Consider the following 19,409-nt stretch of genomic DNA (forward strand, 5'->3'; position numbering starts at 1 on the left):
GGTTTAAAATTGATTAGATTCCTAGGATAAATTTAATTGTGATAATATTAATATGCTATTACCATAATTTATATTTATTTAATAAAATCCTAGTTTGCTAATTATTGAATACGAAATAAGTATATAGTAATTTATCTCCTTTTTGTAAATAACCAAGGACGACTATATATATGATTTAATAAAGATATAAATAAAAATTAATAATATTATTAATACTTATTTTGTAATACCTACTCTTATTTAATTAATCATAAATTATACGCAAAATAGTCATTATCCTATTATACAAAAATAATATGCAAGTCTAGTATTTTATTTTATACAAACTATTAGACAATAATAATAATATACTAAAAATAGTTATATACAATATAAATATAAATGTAAGATTATTATCAACAAGACTACATATATTAATCTAATAATAATAAACTAACTATAAATAAATTTATAGGCAATATTTATAATTATAATTAATAAATTATTATACTAAAAATACTTAGTAAAATTATATTAGTGAGTGTAAATTATCAAAATAATTAATTATCTAAATAGACTATTTTACCTAACATTAGAAAATAATTATATAATTAACATAAAAAAACAATAATCCTCTTTGCTATAGTGCCACTGTTGTAATAAGAGGAGAATGAGGAACCGACAATGGAGAAGAAGAAAGGAAGAAGAAGCAAGAGGAGGAGGAGGAATCGAGAATGGAGAAGAAAGGAAGAAGAAAAGAAAGAAAGAAAGAAAAGAATGAAGAAGAAGAAGAAAGAGAAGAGAAAGAGGAGGGGAGGGAAGTGTGGACCTAGGCCGGCAGGCGGTGGCTCGGCTCTGACAAGCGCGAGCTTGGGTGTGTGTGTGTGTGTGAGAGAGAGAGAAAGGTGGTGGCGGAAGCGGCGGTGGGCGCGTGGCGCCTCACCACGCAAGTTGCCTCATGCAGCTACATCGCACCCACAAGACCAAGTTCAGCACTAGGCCCTTGAAAAGTCCACAACCCTCCCATGAAAACATTAACCATATCTCCCTCAAATGAGAAGTTAAATATAAGAAAAAAAAACCTCACCCATGTCAGTAACCTACAACTCACTTGCCAATTTCTACTGCCTCATCGTTTCCTCAGAGAGGTACAACAGCAGCAGTGGCCGACCTAAAAACTTACCTATCAGACTGTATTGCCATTCAGCCTAACTTTCGTAAATCTTCCTCAGATCAAAGGTTACCATGGATGAGGAGGCTTTTTGGATGCGATTAAGGATGTCCCCATAGGGGGCACTTGAACCATTAGTAGCAGTTGCTGCATGTGAATCTTTAAATAACTAGGCCCAAGTCGTCGGTTGCGGTTTGGCACCTGCAGTGATCACCTTTAATGGGGCTCTCTCTTCGGTGGGGGGCATTTACTTCCTCGTAGGAGATAGAATTCTCAGGAGGGTCAGGTGGCTTTAGAACTGGGCAAAGTATTGGGAGGACCACAGGAGTGGGGACCTCCGGAGCTCATTCTTCTACCCGAAACTACACAAGAAAAAAGTTGCTCTTCCTATTCTGCCTTTTTTCTCATACGAGTTCATTAAATTAGTGGTTTGAAGAGCTTCTTCTTTTTCACCTTATAATCCTCTCAAACTAAAACATAGTATATGTTCTATGCAAATATTTTCAAATATTTGGGGACCTCAACCAGAAAGCAGACAAATTGTTTGAAATAATTTCAGCCACAGGTTTGTGCCTAAATGAGCCTTCTTTGATTACGCTTCATGACGAGATATTATTTGTAGGTTAACTATAGACTAGACAAAGAAAGTAGTCCTTTTGATATATATATATATATATATATGTTAAACAACTAGACTAATCCTTCCAAAAAACGAACCACATCGAGCTGAAACCAATAACCCTAATGAAAAATTCACTAAATATTAATCCTAGTATCTAGAAAAGAATTGAACCTATAAGCTCTGTCATCTACAGCGGTTGCCTTATGACTAGACATCTAGATCAAGGTAGTAAAAACAGACAATTGTGAAATGGATTATTCACTAGTCGGAGAGCAGTATTGTCATAAGATTAATATCAGCAAAATTTGCAAATGAAAGATACTGGAGAACAATATCCACCAGTATGATGGCTTAATAATCCAAAGGACAAGAAATTAACTATGGAGCTTCTTTAATCTCATGAGAGGAGGAGGTAATATTGCCCCCACCCTTCTACCTATGTCACCAGAGCAGTATTTTTACAAATAGGACACAAGTTTTTGTGCATCAGCCACTGTTTGATGCAAGCAGTGTGGAAGTCATGCCCACAATCCAGTGTTCCAAGTTCCTCCCCATCCACATACTCTTCCTGAAGAAAAGCAACAGACAGTTCACTAATCATTAGGGTTTACTGAATGTAACTTGGTTTTTAAGGGTCGAATTAATGTACCACATACCCGGCAAATACAGCATGGTTCATCTTCCATAGGTTCTTCAATCATGGTCGATGAAAACTTTCGCTGCTTTAGGCATTTCATAACCATTTCCTCACCAAGCCCTGTACTAACATAACCTATCCGTTCTTCCAATGCCAATAGTTCCTGCAGCGTAGAGAATGATGGTGTTAATCTACCTTTATGTTTAACAAGAAATAGCTAGTGTTATGAGACTGACCTCATAGGACATATCATCTACATCAAGCCGCATGTCTCTGTGCCTGTCGTGCAGGTCTGCACCGCCATGAAATGTAGACTGGTCAACAGCAAAGACATCCTGGCAGGTACAACCAGTGCACATCAAGCTTCATCAAAGAAAATGATTTATGGCATTCTTTCTCGAGAGATGCCATTCAGCAGATATTGGTGTGAGGTTGTCATATAATTCTGAACCTTAGAGCAATGCTATCACCAAAATTAGAAGTATTCAATTAATTATACATCCACATCTTGAGTACTAGTTTGACAATGCAAATTGCTTTTATTTCGTTGTAAATTCCATTATCAGAAAATATGATTTTCTTTTTCTTTTCTTTTTTGTTGAAAATCTGAAATTTAACCAATAATCAAGTCAAAAGTAACAGATAATTGAGTCTTTATTAAAAATCATTCATTTCTCTCCATTACTCCACTGCAATAACTTTTTTGCTAGATGTGAGAATATTAAGTGTGAGTTGTGCAAATTCAAGTCAACTAATCCTTAAAAGGCTAGCATTTGAGTACATGCAGTGAATCTTTCCTTGCAAATTGAGTATGAAATTTAGAGTAGAGTAAAGTTCTAGTACCCTCCCCAAAACCCCAGTTGGTCACATCGCCACTTGCAGTTTGGATGCCTTTATAGAATAATTGAAAATAAACTAACAAAAAATAGTTCTTTTTCTTCTCTTCCCTATTTCAACTATATAAGGACAGAATAGTGTAGCTGTTATAACATGGTTTTGATTATTCCTAGAAGGCTAGAACATCTTGTTCTATCTAGGCAAAAACAGGTTTACAAAAGCCACAAACTTTTATGTAGGATGGAAGATTTCAGAAGCTGTGCAAAAGTTTGACAAAAAACATCTGTTTCCTAATTCCTAGTAGCTTCTTTCTAATATTTCATTCAGAGATCAGCTCCAGTGATACCATGCGAAAATTGTCAGGTTTCAGGTAATAACAGCTCATAATGTGTTACCAGGAAAATCCACACAATCTTGTTTTAGCACGAAAATCCATCTAATCTTGTTTTCTGTACAGAGAGGATAGGTATTATTTGGTTCCCACAATTTAGTTCTTGGCATCATTCCATTCTTTATCTTGAAACAACTTGTTATGTTTCATTTCAAGACAACTCACACTAAATTTTTTTTCTAAAACCATATTTCTTTCAATATAGTTGATAGTTCTTATTAGTATACTACGTTAAATATTATACAATCAATAAGATCTAATGTTCCTCCTAGTTCAAATGATATTGCTACTAAATATTTTGAGTCAAATATAGATGAGTTTCACACTTATATTGAGACATTTAAAAAGTATTAAAATAAATTTCACTATACACTAATGTGTAGTGGGTGGGATATACGAAATAAAAGAAATATAATTAAATTTTTAGTGTACTAAGGAATGGGAACAATATGTTTTAAATCTGTGGATGCTACTGCTCATTTCAAAAATGCAGATTATAATTTGTCAGTTGATAAATGAGGTAAAAAATAGGTAAAAAAGAGTAGTCCAAGTAGTTATTGATAATGGGGTCAATTATAAGGATGCTAAAAAATTACATATGATGAAGAGACATCATTTATATCAAACGTCATGTGCTGCATATTGTATTAATCTTATGTTGGAGGATATTGCTAAAGATTCTGAGATTAACATGATCATACATAAAAAATCAGAGGTTAACAAATTTTTTATACAATTATGATTAGGTTCTTAATTTGTTTAGGTAGATCACCAGTAATATGTAGGTCATTAGACTCGGCCTCACTAAATTTATCACTCATTTTTTAATATTGGGGAGCATCATATGCTACAAGGATGATATTATGTGAATGTTTACATCACATTCTACATATGAAAATTGAGAATATAAACCTAAAAATCAAAAATTAGATAAAACTTTAAAAGCTATGGGCTCTTGAAAATGCATTCTGGATAGTATAACAATTGCCATGAAAGTATTTAAGCCTCTTGTTAAAGTATTACAACTTGTAGCTAATGACGACAAATATAAGATAGGTTTTTTATATGAGGCTATAGACAGCGAATGAATCAACAAAAAAAAATATAGACAAAAATTATAGGAAATGGTGGAAGATAATTGATTCTAGACGAAACAGACAACTACATAGAAATATACATGTAGCTGGTAGGCATGCTTTTAATTTATTAATTTACTTTTATTTATAAATATTTTAAAATTTGAATGCTTACAAATTTTTATAAGACATTTTCTTAATGCAAGATTTCAGTTCTTTACAAATGTTAGTAATGATGTTGAAGCCTTGCTGGGAGTTAAGAAGGTAATCAGCAAACTAGAGCTCGACATTTAAATAATTTTGCTATTATTTGTTCCATATTTCAACTTTCAACATAATCAGTTTTTTATAAAATGTATGCAATAATTATTCAAATGGAGAGATATAGATTGAGAGCTAGGCAATTTAGTACTGCTTAAATTGCTGCAACTATATCTCATAACAATCTAGCCGAATAATAGTTTATTATGGATAAGGGAGGTATTAAATTTAACACCAATAGCAAAGAAGATTTTTAAATCAAACCATTTCTTTATTACAATGTTAAAGAAATTGAACTACTTTTATTGATCCACACCAAGACATGCAACTGATTGATAATGGAAAAAATTAGAGAAGTTAATTTTCTGTTATTATAAAATGAGATTAAGGGAGAGAAATTTAAGAAGGAATGTAGAAAATGACAAACTAATTGATTTAAATAACATTCCATCTCGCTTTGACCCGGCGGTTGCCTACTCCATCTCTATGACTCTCCTTCATCCGCCGGTCGTCGCCTCCTTCCTCCCCTCCACCATCGTGAGAATCATGACAAGCTCTTCCTCTCTGATGCCTTCCTTTCCCTTCGTGTTCCTCACTTTGAGAATCCCTACTCCCTTTTCCCCTACCTCTTCACCAACATGCGAAACATTCATCTCTCTCAACCCCCAAAACCCCATATTTCTCTCTTTTCTCTCTCTCTCAACTAATTCCTTTCTTGGTCTTGTTCCTCTTCCTCGGGCATGCTTAATGCCCTAAACATCCTCACCACTTTCCCCTTCTTTCTCGTGAGGGTCTCTAGCCTCATCCTTTGCCTCATGATATGTTGTTGCTCACCTACAACTTCCTAATCCCTCTACACTTGCTGCTATAGAGAAAGTTTGTTCCCTTTTCTTGAGACTTGTTTATAATGGTGATTGTTGAAATGTTTATGTTGTTTGCTAATGCTCTAGATCACGAGAAGTTCCTTTTGCTGTTGCGATTCTTGCGTGGATCTGTTGTTGCATTTTTGTAAAGAGTAGCTTGTTTATGGTGGTGATTGTTGAAATTTTTATGTTGTTTGCTAATGTTGTGGATCTTAAGTATTTAATTAGGTTCTGGGTCTGTTGGACATTGTATCTGAACAAAAGCATTGGATTGATATCCTTACTGTGTCTCTGCATTGATATTTGGATATTTTAGAATGCACCAATTTCATTGGATATATGAACTAGCATCAAGTGTTCAACATCAAGTTGAAAGATCTGTTTTGTATTCGTAACCGAACAAGATTCGATTCATAGCCAGATCATATTTGTATCTATCTAAGATCCGGTCCATATCCACTATTTATCTGTATTCGTTTAGTTATAATATGGTTTTAAATTTTGCTATCCATCCAATATCCATATTTGGAGCAAAGATATGGATCCAGATGTGAATTGAGCACCATCCGATCCATATAACCCTAGGTGGGAAATCTCTTATAGATAAGGCTAGCAACCACCTTTGCAACTAAGATGAGCGTAGGGGTGTTAAAATAAAAACTAAAAAAAAAGTGGAAAGACAGAAGAGAAAATAGGAAAAAAAAAAAACATAACATGTAGCACTCGAGACTTCAAGAGATCAATAATTGATGTCTTGAGTTGTATTAGGTTAGATGCAACTTGGTGCGTTCCACATGTCCACATAAAAGAAAATTCAAAGATTTGTGTTTACAGCCAATAATGTATTGGCCATACTGGACTGATATGGCCGATACAATCGAGAATAAGGAAAAACTGGTTTTAGTCTCGCTTTTGCATTAATAAGAGCCAATATCAATACGTGTTGGGATCAGCCGATACTTCAGACCATGGATCGTAGTGTACAACAAATGTTTAGGCTCAGCCTAGATATGGTAGAACAAGCAAGCTCACAAGATAAATATCGAGATCAGGTATTTAATTATTTATTATGCAATCCTTAGATAAAGCCCATACCACCAAATCTTACAATGCAAATATGCTGATAATGACTATGGAAGACTAAGAAATTGAATCATTTTAGTTACCAGTCAGCAAATAGTCACATTCAAATTCCAAATATATAAAAATTCTATTGGTATTGGAAGAAGCAATCAACGACCAACCAACCAAACAAGATGAGTTATTTGGTTCACATTAGTTTTCTACAAGAATTTAACTATTATACGACCTTCATCATTAAAACAATGAAACCATTGTATTTTGCTATTCATGTGTTCCCCGTTTTATTTCCTGCAGTCATTATTCGTACTTGCAATAATTACATCAACTGCTAGCCTTCATAGTTCATTAAAAATAAACATAACTAGTTAAAGTATGTTCAAGCTCGGGCTGTCAAAAAAGCTTGTTAGCTCACGAAGCTCATGTGCTCAACTCGTTTAGAGCTTAGCTTGAACTCAGCTCGAGTTTTAAATGAGCCAAGCTGAGCTGGGTTTTTTGGCTAGAAAAATAAATCAAGCTGAGCTGAGTTAGACTCAACTCAGCTCAAATTAGCTCGATATACATTTTTCAATACAAGTAATATAATATATATTGTCTATTTTACAATTTAGAATAGTGTATTGTCGCACTGCTGGTAATGAGTTTCAACCTCAAAAAAGATGACTTGGTTTCGAATCTTGGGTTTTACATAAAGAAAGATTAATTTTTTAAATTGATTGGATGTCATTTAGTCCCATATCAGGAAACAAAAGGGCAGGAATCATCTTTATATGTATCCACATCTCAAAAGTTTGTAATATTGTAGCTATAAAGTAAATGAAGTATAAAATTTTTGAAAATTCGAGCCAGCTCAGTAATCTTAACTAGCCAAGCCAAGCCCATATTATTAGGCTCATCAGCCAAGATCAAGCTAAACTTTAATTAATTTCGAGTCGAGCCAAGCTCTCATTTACACCCCTAGTCCAAGCTAGTGAAAAACCATTGCTTGAGGTTCCCACTTAGAAGTCTGAAACCAAAACCCAAGGTACAAAACCAAAACATCTTAGTTTCAGTATGGTTTGTTCATGTCATGGATTGCCTTGCTGACAGCACGGGCAGAGCTGACAAAGCATCGGCATGTGGCACAGGTGTGTGCCGATAACACCTCCTAAAGAGCTCAAGAACCTTCTTACAAGTGGATAAATGCTTCGTATGAGCTTTGACAATCTCGTAGAGACAGAGGAGTTCATCGCCATGTGGAGAAGAAGAAAAGCCCTCGGCCACCATGGCAACCATTGTTAGGGTTTTTTTTCCAAAATTGTGGGTGAGAAGAAGATGGGAAACTTTAAAGGATAGTGGATGCAATCCATTATTCTAAGTTACTATCCATTATCACTTTTGGATCCATTAATATAAGGCAAATCCATTATCACTTACGTTAGGATCCATTAAGTTAAAACCATCATCTTCTTTGTGAGGTCCTCGTTGCGTAACCCTAGCCGCAATGGCGGCCATGATGACAACGGTTGAGATGGAGAATCAGTGGTGAGGGCTTCCAATAGGTTCCTCTCTTTTTTCCTCTCTCTCTCCCGAGTCCTTTTCTCCTCCTCTTTCTTTTTAGCCGGCCATGCCATGTCTCGGCACGTGTTGTGACCGTGGCACAGCAATTTTTGCTTCATATTACTAATGTACTTGGCAAGTACATAGCAGTTGATAGAGATCATGCCCTCAGTAGCTGGTGGGCACTTGGCAAGTGCCTTGAATTTTAAATGTGATTTCATAATGTCATAATATAAGCATCATTTTCTGTGGAAGTTGATTAAGCATCTGTTTTTTCGAGAAATTCTTACTAGGTAAAGAAGAATCCTTAAGGAAAGATGAGCAGAATTTAGCAATGATTGCAATCGGCAACGAGTGTTGAGCTTGTGGCACAGCAGGGCACAACACATGCCACGACACATGCCGACTGTGCCGCAAGAATAGGCTCGACCGCTGGCCCCATGCAAAAGAGGGAGAGAAAAAGAGGAGAAAGGGGGAGGATACTACTTACGTGCCGCCATCGCCATCGTGTCTCATAGCCCTGCTCTCTCTCCTTATCCGCCTTTGCCCTAGGTGATCGGACAAGATGATGGAAATTGGGAAATGAAAACAGGTCAAGAAATAAATGGATCCACAAAGCAAACCATTGGAATCTATTACATAAGACAACGAGCTGACTGTGACTCACTAATGAGCTCAGTTGTGAGATTAAGTACCATTTTGGGGCAGAAAAAGACACAGAATAAACCTAAGGGCCTAAAACCATAAATACAGCTACTGTTGCAGCCACGACCTCTCTCTTCAACTAATAGGTTGACAATTTTCTTATTTCCTGCATGTCTCAGATATTTCCACTGGCGTGTGAAAATGAAGAAGCCAAGAAATTACTGAAACTAAACTCAATGGGACCCATTGAAACAGAAACTGCTAATTTGACCTTGCTAAAAGCTCCTCATGGCCCAAAGCCCCAAACAAAGTCGAGAACCCCTAAACCATTCTGTTAAGTGGCAAATATAGTGATCTTACTGGCTAGTTTGTCTATGTGAAAACACTAGAACTAGAAACAATGTGTATGCTAGGAAACATAGTTAGATGAAGGCTGACCTCAAATTGTAAGTTTCCCCCTTGGCGAATTGATTCCAATGCATTCCGAATCTGATAAAAGTAAAAAGATTGTAATACTACATGAAACATATCCATCATGGTTTTTTCAGTGATAAAGTTAATGATGTATTTAATTTTCTAAATGATGCCTTGGAGCAAGTGCAGAGATACAAGTACAAACTAAATTAAGATGACAATTAAATATTACAACTTTAATCTTTTGATTGCATCTTTAAATCTAAGAGTCTTGGTGGTTAGCATATGAGAAATAGGGTGCAGCACCATGAGTTCACTTACTGTAAAAGACTATCACAGAGACACAGACTCACAAAGTAATGCCCTTCATACATCTGAGTGGCTAGGTCCTTTTGTGTGTGCTTCCTGGGGAATCTTGATATGATCAAGAGTGCTACAATGAATTTTAACGAAATGATAGTACATGGTTTTCTAGCAGCCTATCAGCAATGTACTTACAGAGTTGTAGATATGGTATGTACCAAGGATGGCAGTGCCTGGGGTAATATGGCACTTGACATGGGGTGTCTGCATGCTAGTCTCCGTGCCAATGTGGAGCATTTTTTTTTATTTTTCTATTTCTATCAATTATTATTAATAAAGTTTTTCATCCTCCCCGTTATTTTACATTCAACTAGATTTTGATTTTAATTATTAAATTATTATCAATTAATATTATGTGTGAAATATTATTATGTGTTCAATTATATTATGGAGTATTCAATCATTTATATTAGTTTTAATTAATGTATTCAATCATATTATATGTTGAATAATTTTTATATTTGACTATGTACCTTAATAAAATAGGTTATTTACAAAAATAATCTAAAAATAAAATACTATAATGTATGTTTTAATACATATATTTAAACCAAAAATTAAAGATTGATATGTTAAAGACCCAAAAACATCTCTAAATATCCTAAATTATTTATTAAAAATATGTTAAATGCATGGCGAGGACATGCCATGCCGATGGTGGTATGGCATAGCACGTGCCAATATCTTCGCCGACTTCCACCGGCCCTGCTCGGCACTCCCCATATTGCCTCTCCTTCCATTGATGTCCAAGCTATCTCAAATCCCTTCCCTGTCTTCCTCGCTTCATTGCTCATTAGCACATGCCCAACGGACCCCTATCTTGCCTGAGACCCTACCGTGGCAATCACACTACCCCATCTTTTGTTGGCTGCCCGACGATGAGAGGTCGTCGGCGAGTCTTTCCCCTACCACTCACTATGATACGAGTGAGATGAAAGAAGTGGATGAACTGTGGGTAGGCTAGCTCAAGCCCGATCCCACGCGGGATGCCTGAGCTCGAACGCCTCGTGGGCTTTCTCTAACTCTTTTTCTATTTTAAATGTTGAGAAGTTAGTACTGGCTTAGTGTTTTACCACAGATCTTCCTAGAACTAGTGCGCCTCGGAATAGATCGAGATTAGAGTGGAACATTCTCATCGCCAAGAAAAATTAGCATTTTTAGGCAAGTGGACTATCTTTCCTTGTTGTCATTGAATGATATTTGCTAAGTTGTACACTAAAGTAGTTCATATATGACATGGTAATTTTAGCATTTGTAGTCATGCATGATGATTTAACATGATAATTGATATGATTTCTTTTAACATAATTTGAGCATACTTCTAGTAGCATGCTCATATTTGATAACACATGTTACTCCACGACAACAATGTTTTCTATTATGCTAACTATGCTATATAATATTGTCACTAACACACGTACAATATCATGAAGGGTGTAATTTCTACGTCTTGATGATACTCGACATCTCCCAGTCAGAGTAAAGGGCAAAGAAAATATATTATATTATTATATATAGGGAGTCGTGTTTGAATTTATAGTTTGTGAATCCCAGACAATCAAGCAAGTCATTAGCCGGGCTTAGACAAGCAATTATACTGTCGATTGACGAGTATCAAACTTTTTAAGGTATTTAAGTTGGAGATTGAACGGTAAGATATTGTAGACTTAGTGGTACCCGATGACACGAGGGGATGGCATTTTTTAGCAGTGCTACATGGGTTCCGTATTATAAGGAGATCCTATAGCAACAGTGATGACGGAGTTGGAGATATAGGCTCATATTTGAGGTCCTTAATATGTGGAGATGGATGACCAATTAGCTGTTGGCCGGATGATGAACAGACAATTCTATCGCTAGCCCTAGAGGTGTTTATGTCATCGGAGTGCAAGTGATAGCCAATGGGCCTAATTTCAAGCGTGATTGAGTAGTCGTGGTGGGAGGTGGAAAGAATTAGCATGCGTCAATTTAGACCATGCTAACCGATACATTTGTGTGCATGAATTATTATTATGATGTTCAGTTATTTAAATATTCTTGCAGATTTCGTGTTGGGTATTCTTATATATATTTTATCTTGCTAGTAACAGTGTCACTTGCTGAGCATTAAGCTCATCTATATTTGATGTATACTATAACAGTTCACCTAGTAAGGCATTAGGCCTATTTTATTTTCTTATAGTGTAATATTCTGTAAGGGGTTATGTTCCTTTTCCTTTATTGTATCTTACTTTTCATATGTACTCTTGTATTCGGAAACTCTACTCAATTTTATACTATGAATGGACTTGTTACGGCATAAGGGCCCTTTTTTTGCTATTTTGGCCTTATCCAGTGTTGATTGTATGTTGCCAACCCTCCTAGTCTCCACGTGAACCTCACATGAGGGCAACTTCATATGGGAAGCACATTGCAGGTTGAAAAAGTTTCATATGTTGTAGAACAACATTAATGAATAATAAAATCATTGCATGAAAGGGATTTGTCTCGTATATTACTCTAATCATGGAAGACCAATTGTAGTCATAATCAATCATGCCAAGGTTCCAAGTACCAGGATCGGAATCGACCATATTAAAAAACGATAAGTATCGATAGTATTAGCCATCCATATCAACCTGTATTTTAGAATAATTTTTAAATAAAGAAAAATAATAAAGGTTTTAGAAAGATAATAATAAGATATAAATATAAATTATTTATATGAAATCTAAAAATATAAATAAAAATAAAAATATTATTTTCTTAATCTCAATCTCTCTTCCTTTCTACCACTCACACCTCTCTCTCCCTCTTTTAAATAAATAATTTTTTTTCTAACTCTCTCTCCCACTAACTCTCTGTCATTATCTCTATTCTCACTCTATCTTCACTTTTAAAAAAAAGATCCGTCAAAACCTCTCCCTCACCCTCTCCACCACACACTCTCATCTTCCTCTCCTACTCCCTCTCTCTCCTAAGCAATGATTTTTTGACGTAATTCTAACCTCCATCAAATTCGTCGAACTCCCACAACATAAATCTGGCTCCGTCGCGACCTTCGGCAAACTTAGATATGTAAATTTTTCTTTTATTCTCTCTCTCTCTCTGCTAAGCTTATTACTATCTCTTTATCACTCTCTCGCTCTCTTCTCTCTTTCTCCCTTTCTTTCTTGCTATCCTCCCTCTCTTTCTCTATTTTCTCTCTCCTGATTTGGTTCATTTCAGTTGAAACTTGCTCGATCCAAATTGGGTATCGGCTCATTTTAGTCGAGTCTACTTTTCGGGCCTACCAAAATATCTCAAGCCAAAAATGAGGAGACGGTAGAATATAGAAAATAGAAAGCACTATTCTATAATAGCTTAAACTTTTAAAATAGTTGGTGAGTTAATAAATACAAAATATTTCATATGTAAAGCTTTTTCTAATACACAATGGCTAGAAAGCTCAAACTCAAAAGTTCTGATGGCTCCACAAAAATATTTGAGGATATATTATGACGAGCTCTTGACTAGATGTGAATCCTATAGGATGGGATATTGTTGGAACAATGGAATCCTTGAGTAAGTCCAATAGATCTCCTTTGCCCCTTCATTAGGATAAGATATTAAGTTCGTCAAAGGTTTTACTCATGAAATCACAGTGCAGTTCTATTCATTCCCCTGAATATTGTCTAGAGTCTAGACAACAGTGGATTCTAGACGACCAAAAGAAATATAAGTCAAAATGTTGGATATCTTGGAAAATTAAAAAATCCATGTAACTAAAGTTACTAAACACACATGGAATATAAACTGCAAAGTTAAAGGGACCTTAGCAAGATAGTATAATACTAGTGTCAAAATCTCCGTTGAGACTAGTGCTTCTCCATCGACAAAAGGTGATACAAAAAGGTTGATGCAAACATATGAATCAAAAATTATAAATACACCTCTTCAGTGAGACCAATTATATAGATAAGTGGGACATTAAACAACGACATGTTAAAACTTAAAACCATAAGCAAAACAAAAGTATACTATATTGGCTATTATGCTTCCACCTTAAGCCTATGTTGCAATAGAATAAAGGTATATGGAAGTTGACAAATGACCAGTCCAACTGGTAAAGGTTTGAGAATCAATTTTTTAGAGAAAATATGAGGTTTCTCTCTGGAAATGTATACTTAAACAGCATAAGCTACTAATAAAATAGAATATGAAGATGATCAATCAGAAACATACCTCTGATATCATCCTGCTTCTGCCTTCCCTATCAGCTGCTATATTCCTAATTGTCAATGGAATTCCAAAAGCACCATTAGATTGTCGGTCACTTGATAAGGCAGACCTTAAATGTTGGGGCTGATAGCCACGTAAAACAGCTCCAGATTGTCGACCAATTTCCTGAAAGCCAACAGAGTGTCCAGAATGTTGTACAGGAATGTAAACTCCCTGATCTCCAATCTCAGAGCCACTTGACAGAAGGAAGGGTTCATGAACATCGTCTGGTAAGTGCCGATGATATCCCGTGGATGGATTTCGATGAGGAACCCATGTTGGTCCTAATGGTTGATTAATTGATGAACTGGTGCCAGGTCGTGATGCAAAAGAAACATTGCCAGAAACACTTATACCTTGGTTAGCCATAATCCAACTTCTTGGACCTTGAACAATCTGCCTATTATCTGGTGGGGAAACTAAATCTGAAAGACTGTTTACTGCCATGTTCCTTGCACTAGCATCCTCCCTTGTATTGATGATTCTCTCTTCTATACTGACAGATCTCGAGGAATTACCAATTCTAAAAGGCGAAGCTCCACTTTGATGAAAATGTTGCACTGGAAAACCAGGAACAACTGGTATATGAGGCTGATTTTGCGAGGTTGAAGCAGAAGCAAGTGGCCTGGGTTCCAGAGGCTGATTTAATGAACTAGTAGGATGTAAAGATGATCGACTGGGTGACCAGAGATTAAAATGCCTAATGGTACTTTCAAAAGACCACATATTAGGTGAGAAGATTTCATTCTGTTGTGCAGAGTTCATCCTAGCGTGGAAATTTCTTTGTGAGCTTCCCGCATTTCTAGATTCACCTACAGGGACATGGCTGTCAGATGACATTCTTCTCATGAAAGAAGGTAGTTGTTCCCCAGTAGAATTTGCACTAGATAGATAACCAAATGAATCGTGTCCATTTGAGCTAGTAGAAGGAATATAACTAGTAGAATAAGAAGAATTATATGAACTGTCATCATTTTGACGAAAGAAGTTTGCACTTTCACTTTCTGAAGAATGCCCTTCGAGACCTTCAATATTTTTCCTCTTGCAAGCTAGGCGACGACTACTCATTGAATCGTCTACTCTTCTGTCTATATTTTCCGGCATAAACCCAAATCCTGTCGAGAAATTGCCGCAAGGATTTAGAGAACCAATCGAAGATGGACCATGCACTGAATCTAATAGAACTGGTCTATAAGGATGACAATCTGAGACATCAGTGTTGATGCTACTAGCGCCAGAATTATTTTCAGGATTTTTAGGTATGTCAATCAAATTGGAACTTAGCGAAAGGGTTGGCCCTTCTTCAACCTGACTGCTATTAAGATTTATACTCATGCTCTCCAGATTAAGCATTCCAGCTGCAACAGAACACCTTTCTTCTATCCTTGGGCAACATCCAACAAGGGCAGATGCCCTTAAATGCTTCATTTTGGTTTCATCATTACCTTCATGGTTTGATGACTGTCCACTAGAACTAGCTATATCTGAGCTCCAGATACCTGAGTGTGAATTATTTTGATTCGTAAAGCTTGTGTATGACATATTGACATCATTGGAGGACTTCAGATAATACGGTAGATTCTGGGACTCAAAGGAATTAAGAAAAATGTTAAAATGCTGATCCATGCCAGAGGTGCTAGAACTAAAGCCATGCTCAAACTCGATTTCTTCTGGGGAGGATTCAATAAAACCTTTTTGCGGCAGCATTAGACAAAACTGTTCTCTTGAAATAAAACAAGCAGACTATCAGTAAATCTTGTTATAATATCTCAGATCTGATGATTTTAGCAGTGCAGCTATTCACTTACAACTAGCCTGCAACTGGAGAAAAAAGAGAAGCATAAAACAATCTTCTTGTTATGCATGCTCATTTTAAAACAACTTCAAAAAAGATTCAAACAAATATAAGTATCATCAAAGGAACATATAAGGAAAGAAGAACTAAGGATATACACGAGTTATATGCTACAGACCTACTTGCTTTTACATTTCCATGGTACAGGGAACAACTAAATTTTATCTCTAAGCTAAATCCAAACAACCAAAATTCAGGAAATAACTACATTAACAATAAGAATCATTCATATGTTTGTTCCAGTGGAAATAACCTTCTGGATCTACAGTACCAACTGACAGACTGTCAACAAATATCTATGCAGTGAAAATAACAAATAAAGGGCAAAAGTAAACTCTCTTTCTGACTCTTTGGTCAGATCTATAAATCACACTTCCCTAAAGACATTTGAATCACCATTAAACTCATTAGAGTAATGAGATCATGGATATACATCACAACATGTGGATTTAGCATGTGGAGCCACACTTTATCTGAGCTCTCCAAAAATACTTAGACTGAGAAATTACTTACAAAAATGCTCAAATAACTTTACAAATGACAAGTTACTGCAAAATAACTCTGATTAACAAATATTACACTAGACTTGTATAATATATATACTAGCGAATACTAAGATATCAAACCTACTCAGAAACCAAAATTCATAAATTTCATCAATTCTACAATCATCATGATCCAGACATTCAGACCTTTCGGCATATGTTTTGCTGTTAAATTTTGATATTCAGTTGATGGTCTCAAGAAAATAGAAAAGTTTGCTACACAAAATCTATTAACATGATATAAAGAAATGACAGCATTACTAGTCCACGGCAACACTTTATTGTGATTGCCTGATTGGAGGTGTTAATTTTAGGATAATAGAAAGGGTAGCATAATGACATGCTTAAATAGAGGCTCACAGTCTAAATTTTAATGTAACTGAGATCCACATCACCTCATGCAATTTATTCAACAGTATGAACTATTATGAAATTAATCCTCTAAGGATTGGTGGCAGATTTATCATACACTATAACTTTTCCCTTGTACGATGGTAATTTCCAGCACATCAAATTCAGATCAAGGTCATGAGACCAACAAAAGGAATACAAGTAAAGTTAAAATCTTCAAGCATCTCTTCATTAATTAGCATCTAACACATGCCCTTTGGGGCCAATTTTTCATACTATGGGTAAGTCAATGTGTCATTCTATGCAACAAATTTACCACATTTTCTTGGATTATTCTGCACCTTTGCATGACAACTACCATGATAACAGTGGCCTTATGCCCTTCAATGAGGGTCATAAAGTGTGGCACATCTACCAAGCATATAAAGAAGGTTTACAGATTTCATTAACAATGAACACCACTAACAAGTCGACAATTTGTACCTCAACAACATGTATCAATGAATCATTATTCCAAAATTCATTTTCTGCAGAATATGATAACCAAAAACTTGACATTCACATTACCTCAAACAATTTTTCACTAAACATCTTTCTCTTAATCATAGTGCTAATGAGACCTTATTCTCAACTAGTTTTGGGTTTTGAAGAAAAAAACTATCCATGATAATTGTTCATTTTGTACCACAGAAAACAAAATAGAATCAGAAACAAGAAACCAGATCAATACTAACCAATCCTACCATAATCAGGAGGAATAAATCTTTTAGAGACAAATATCTTCAGAATCTAGAAATAGAATGAGTCCTACAAATATAATAATCAAATAAAATCCACCTAATATAGTAGAGGAAAAAGCAGTAACCAAAACATCCTTGTCAAGAGAAAGATGGCAATCACAAATACCATCAATTATGGCTCAAACCAAACAAATTTCCTTAACACCCTGTTTGGAATCCCCAAATCAGTGCAATTCAATTGATCTGGAATTCCACTTTCTCCAAATCCGTTGTTTGGAACCACTTTGGAACAATTGATTTGGAATTCCAGTTTCTCCAAGTGATGAGCTTTGGATGGATTTCAGTCTACGTAGAATCCGATGATTTGAGGTTGGATTTGGACGAAATTCATTTGCTACTTAAGTTGACTCTTCCGAATCTCAAAATGACCCTTATTTGGTTCCGTTCTTATTAAAGCCCATGGGTAGATTAGGGAAGAGGAACATTATGAAATGAATTCCCGTATGGTTCCAAACAACAACGTTAGATGGATTTCATTATTTTCTACATAGTGGAATTCATTTCCAAATGAAACCAATTGAATTCCATCTAGAATTTGTTCCAAACGCAAACGAGAATACCAAAAAAAAAAAAAAAAAGAACACCAAAGTTCAATCAAGACCCATCAATAAATAACGTTTAGAACAATATAATCTATAGAGAAATGTAGAAAAAAGAGTCAAGGTTATGAGAAATCTAGGTCGGGAATAGCTTACCTCAATCCGACCTAAATCTCCCAACAACCCAAGGAGGAAAAAAGCGCCCTTTCCGTTTCCCTTCTCTTCTTCTCTCCCTATAACTTTCTTAGAGATATCAAAATCCAATTTTTTTTACTATTCTCCAACACCATCAACGAAAAGATGCAAAATGGAAGAAACCCAAGGAAGAACCTGACGCCAAGTAACCGATGCCTTCAAGTAGGAAGAGATTTAAGGTGGCTTGTAGGATTACTAAATAAAAGGGATAAGTCATCTCAGAGGCTTATTTTAAGGTACTAATCTCATAATAATATTTTAGTCTACTATTTAATTTATACAAAATTATATATGGGCTTAATCTAATCTGTAATGGTTCTGTGTCAGTTTAAGGAAGTAATTTTCAAAGGGAATTCCATAGGATCTAGCCATTAGATCTTGCTGAATTTTGGATATGTTGTTGTCTTTGAAGAGAGCTTCCAATGAATCTAAGATCTCAGGATTTAGATGGTTAGATTTTGAGATATCAGTCGAACAGTGACCGAAAGTCGAATAAATTCTAGCTTGTTAGCCATCAATGGTTAGAGTAAGGACTTGATCGGTGGAAGAAAGGAGATAGGAGAGGGCGTCAATGGCTAGAATAAGGAGGGAGATAAAGGCAACTATGCCGATCCAATTATTAAATAAACTCCAATTAGGGCTTCCTCCATATATTTATAGAGGCTTACCCTTTTGACCCAAACAACCAAACTAAAACTCTATTAAACCAACAGTTCTCACTGCGGTGAGTTCGAACGTGCTCGATCACGTTCAAACACGCAAATACTATTCTCTGTCGTTGCAAACGCGTGCAGACGTTCGAACGCGCAAATTCCATTCTCTATTTTTGTGAACACGTGCAAGTATTCACATGGCCGTTCGAATGCGAGTCACTAGCGTTCGAACACCCCAACAAAAAGCCTTATTTTCTCAATCAAAAATTCAAACTAGATAAATAGGCTCATCCCAACAAATCCAATGTCACTAGTGGATCCAATTTGATCGAGTCATATCAGGATAACCTACTA

General features: G+C 35.8%; 1 protein-coding gene across 6 annotated transcripts; it reads right to left on the reverse strand.

Annotated features, from left to right (window-relative positions):
• Positions 1-2,014: 2,014 nt before the first annotated feature.
• Positions 2,015-18,545, reverse strand: LOC140800047 (probable E3 ubiquitin-protein ligase HIP1). Of its 6 annotated transcripts, none has more exons than XR_012111138.1 (7): positions 18,364-18,506; positions 14,082-15,938; positions 9,540-9,590; positions 8,947-9,004; positions 2,646-2,744; positions 2,429-2,572; positions 2,015-2,340 (listed from the first exon to the last, which is right to left on the reverse strand). XR_012111138.1 is itself a non-coding variant. In XM_073154684.1 (7 exons), exons 3-7 carry the CDS (start codon positions 15,822-15,824, stop codon positions 2,209-2,211), a joined length of 2,169 nt encoding a protein of 722 aa, XP_073010785.1. In that variant the 5' UTR covers positions 15,825-15,840; positions 15,926-15,938; positions 18,364-18,496; the 3' UTR covers positions 2,015-2,208. The 6 variants fall into 6 exon arrangements, 5 of the variants coding, with proteins under 5 accessions (XP_073010785.1, XP_073010786.1, XP_073010784.1 ...); XM_073154684.1 differs by lacking the exon at positions 8,947-9,004 and having other exon boundaries at positions 14,082-15,840; positions 15,926-15,938; positions 18,364-18,496; XM_073154685.1 differs by lacking the exon at positions 8,947-9,004 and having other exon boundaries at positions 14,082-15,833; positions 18,364-18,545.
• Positions 18,546-19,409: the final 864 nt, after the last annotated feature.

This window comes from Typha latifolia, chromosome 13 (genome assembly GCF_019914945.1).
Source record: "Typha latifolia isolate L0001 chromosome 13, TyphaL0001v2, whole genome shotgun sequence".
NCBI lineage: Eukaryota > Viridiplantae > Streptophyta > Magnoliopsida > Poales > Typhaceae > Typha > Typha latifolia.